The 2,200-nt window shown below is 54.3% G+C and overlaps 1 protein-coding gene across 1 annotated transcript in view; it reads left to right on the forward strand.

Annotated features, from left to right (window-relative positions):
* The window catches only part of ERN1 (endoplasmic reticulum to nucleus signaling 1), a 59,244-nt gene that overhangs the window by 26,779 nt on the left and 30,265 nt on the right, over positions 1 to 2,200 (forward strand). Inside the window, exons 12-15 of the mRNA XM_012662737.1 lie at positions 194 to 284; positions 581 to 770; positions 1,376 to 1,475; positions 1,772 to 1,971. Of these exons, the coding sequence (XP_012518191.1) occupies positions 194 to 284; positions 581 to 770; positions 1,376 to 1,475; positions 1,772 to 1,971 (581 nt within the window). The remainder of the gene's footprint in view (positions 1 to 193; positions 285 to 580; positions 771 to 1,375; positions 1,476 to 1,771; positions 1,972 to 2,200) is intronic.

Here is a 2,200-nt window from a genome sequence, read left to right on the forward strand (position 1 = left end):
GCGGGAGGAGGTGACCCTGGGCATAAATGGGGAGTGGGCCCAGCGGCTCTTGCCTACCAGAGTCTGGGGGCGTAGAGCCTCTTAAATCCCATCTTTTAATCTGCGGTCAGGATGCTAGTAGCCATCGTAGCCTCACGGTTCTTTAGGTGGTGCCCGTTTAAAATGAACTCTTCTCTTTCCCGTCTTGGCCCAGATGAGGAAACAAGCGTGGTGATGGTTGGGAAAATTTCGTTCTGTCCCAAGGACGTCCTGGGCCACGGAGCTGAGGGCACAATCGTGTACCGGTGAGTGGTAGAAACACCACCTGGTGTCTGCCTGTGGGGTTGCGGGTGGCTGCCAGGCTGCAGGGTACAGCACGGGCAGAGCAGCGACCAAGGCAGGCGAGTCCTGCCTCCAGGGAGCTCACGCACTGAGAGAACGTGGTGACCCTGGGGCCACCTGATGGTCCGTCAGGGGCCCCTGGGCTGGGAGGCTGGTGAGGTGGCCGCTGTGGCACAGAAGGAGCACGCAGGGCCACAGGTCCCATCTCGTTTCCACACGCTGGCCTGCGTTATCAAACCACCCGCTTCTTGTCCCACAGGGGCATGTTTGACAACCGAGACGTGGCCGTGAAGAGGATCCTCCCCGAGTGCTTCAGCTTCGCAGACCGCGAGGTGCAGCTGCTACGAGAGTCAGACGAGCACCCGAACGTGATCCGCTACTTCTGCACGGAGCGCGACCGCCAGTTCCAGTACATCGCCATAGAGCTGTGCGCGGCCACCTTGCAAGAGGTGGAGTTTCATTTTTCTTTCATTTTATTCACTTTCTGAAAGTTACAGTAGGATGAAATGTACCATTTAAAATGTACAGTTTGATGCATTTTGACCAGTATCTGTACCCATTTAGCCACAAACAATCAAAATGCAGAGCATTCTTAGCACCCGAGTGCGGTGGCGCCTAGGCTCGTCCCTTCCCTCTCGGCCTCCGGGAAACCTGGTCAGTTGCTCTTCCCATCTCTGGCCATGGCTGGAGCAGGCTTGGAGGAGGCTGGTTGGTGACTCCAGGCTTTAAGATCATCCGGCAGCCTCCTTTTTTCAGCTGCCAGGCTCACCATGAAACCATTTCAGTATCATCTGGATTCCCTTGTAGGTTTACCTGTTTGAGGCAGTGAACTTGGGTGTCTTGCCTTCTTGTCTTCTTATTGTAAATTAGTGAATTGGGGCTTTGCTTGTTTATTTGAGTCAGCCTGTGACTTTAGAAGGTCTGTTGGAAAATGTGGATTTGGATAGAGAATGTTGTCAATAAAACTTGCAATTTCTCTCTTAGAGAGAAAACAAGCTGAGGGGTGATGCCCTGTGGGCTGTGCACCGTGACCTTGCTGTCGTGTCTCTTGCAGTACGTGGAGCAGAAGGACTTTGCTCACCTCGGCCTGGAGCCCATCACCTTGCTGCAGCAGACCACCTCAGGCCTGGCCCACCTCCACTCCCTCAACATTGGTGAGAGACCGCCCTTGACTGCCAGGGGCCCGGGTCGGGGCGAACAGGGACTCACGTGGGCCCACTTCTGTTTAAGCCTTTTGCTACGTCACTGAGGTGGGGACAGCGGAGGGGTGTCAGGTGGGCTTTTGACAAGTTGTGTGAGAATCTGAGGAGGAATCCTACGTAGTTGAAAACCTGAACCTTTAGAGGTGGCAGTAGTACATTGGGAGCGTGTCCTCGTCACGCTCCCCATTGCAGGAGGTGCCCAGGCTTGCTCCTGGTGAGCACTGGACTAATCTGGAGTTTTCTGTTAGTCCACAGAGACCTGAAGCCCCACAACATCCTCCTCTCCATGCCCAACGCACACGGCAGGATCAAGGCCATGATCTCCGACTTTGGCCTCTGCAAGAAGCTGGCAGTGGGCAGGCACAGCTTTAGCCGCCGTTCTGGGGTGCCTGGCACGGAAGGCTGGATTGCTCCCGAGATGCTGAGTGAAGACTGCAAGGACAACCCTGTGAGTAATGGGCACAGACCTTTGAAAACAGTGGAACCAGCCTGTTGCCTCTTCAGGAGTAAGAACTTTCACGCTCCAGGTTTGGAGGAGGGTGCACATGTGGCTGGACAACGACATCCCTTTAACCAAGAGCTGCTTTGTGAACTTTCCATATTGTCTCATGTTCAGATGAATGAAAGGCGCAAATGTGGGCAATTATCTATTCTTTTTCCTACTCTTCCAGTTACTT

Source organism: Propithecus coquereli, unplaced genomic scaffold, assembly GCF_000956105.1.
Source record: "Propithecus coquereli isolate 6110/MARCELLA unplaced genomic scaffold, Pcoq_1.0 Scaffold119, whole genome shotgun sequence".
Taxonomy (NCBI): Eukaryota; Metazoa; Chordata; class Mammalia; order Primates; family Indriidae; genus Propithecus; species Propithecus coquereli.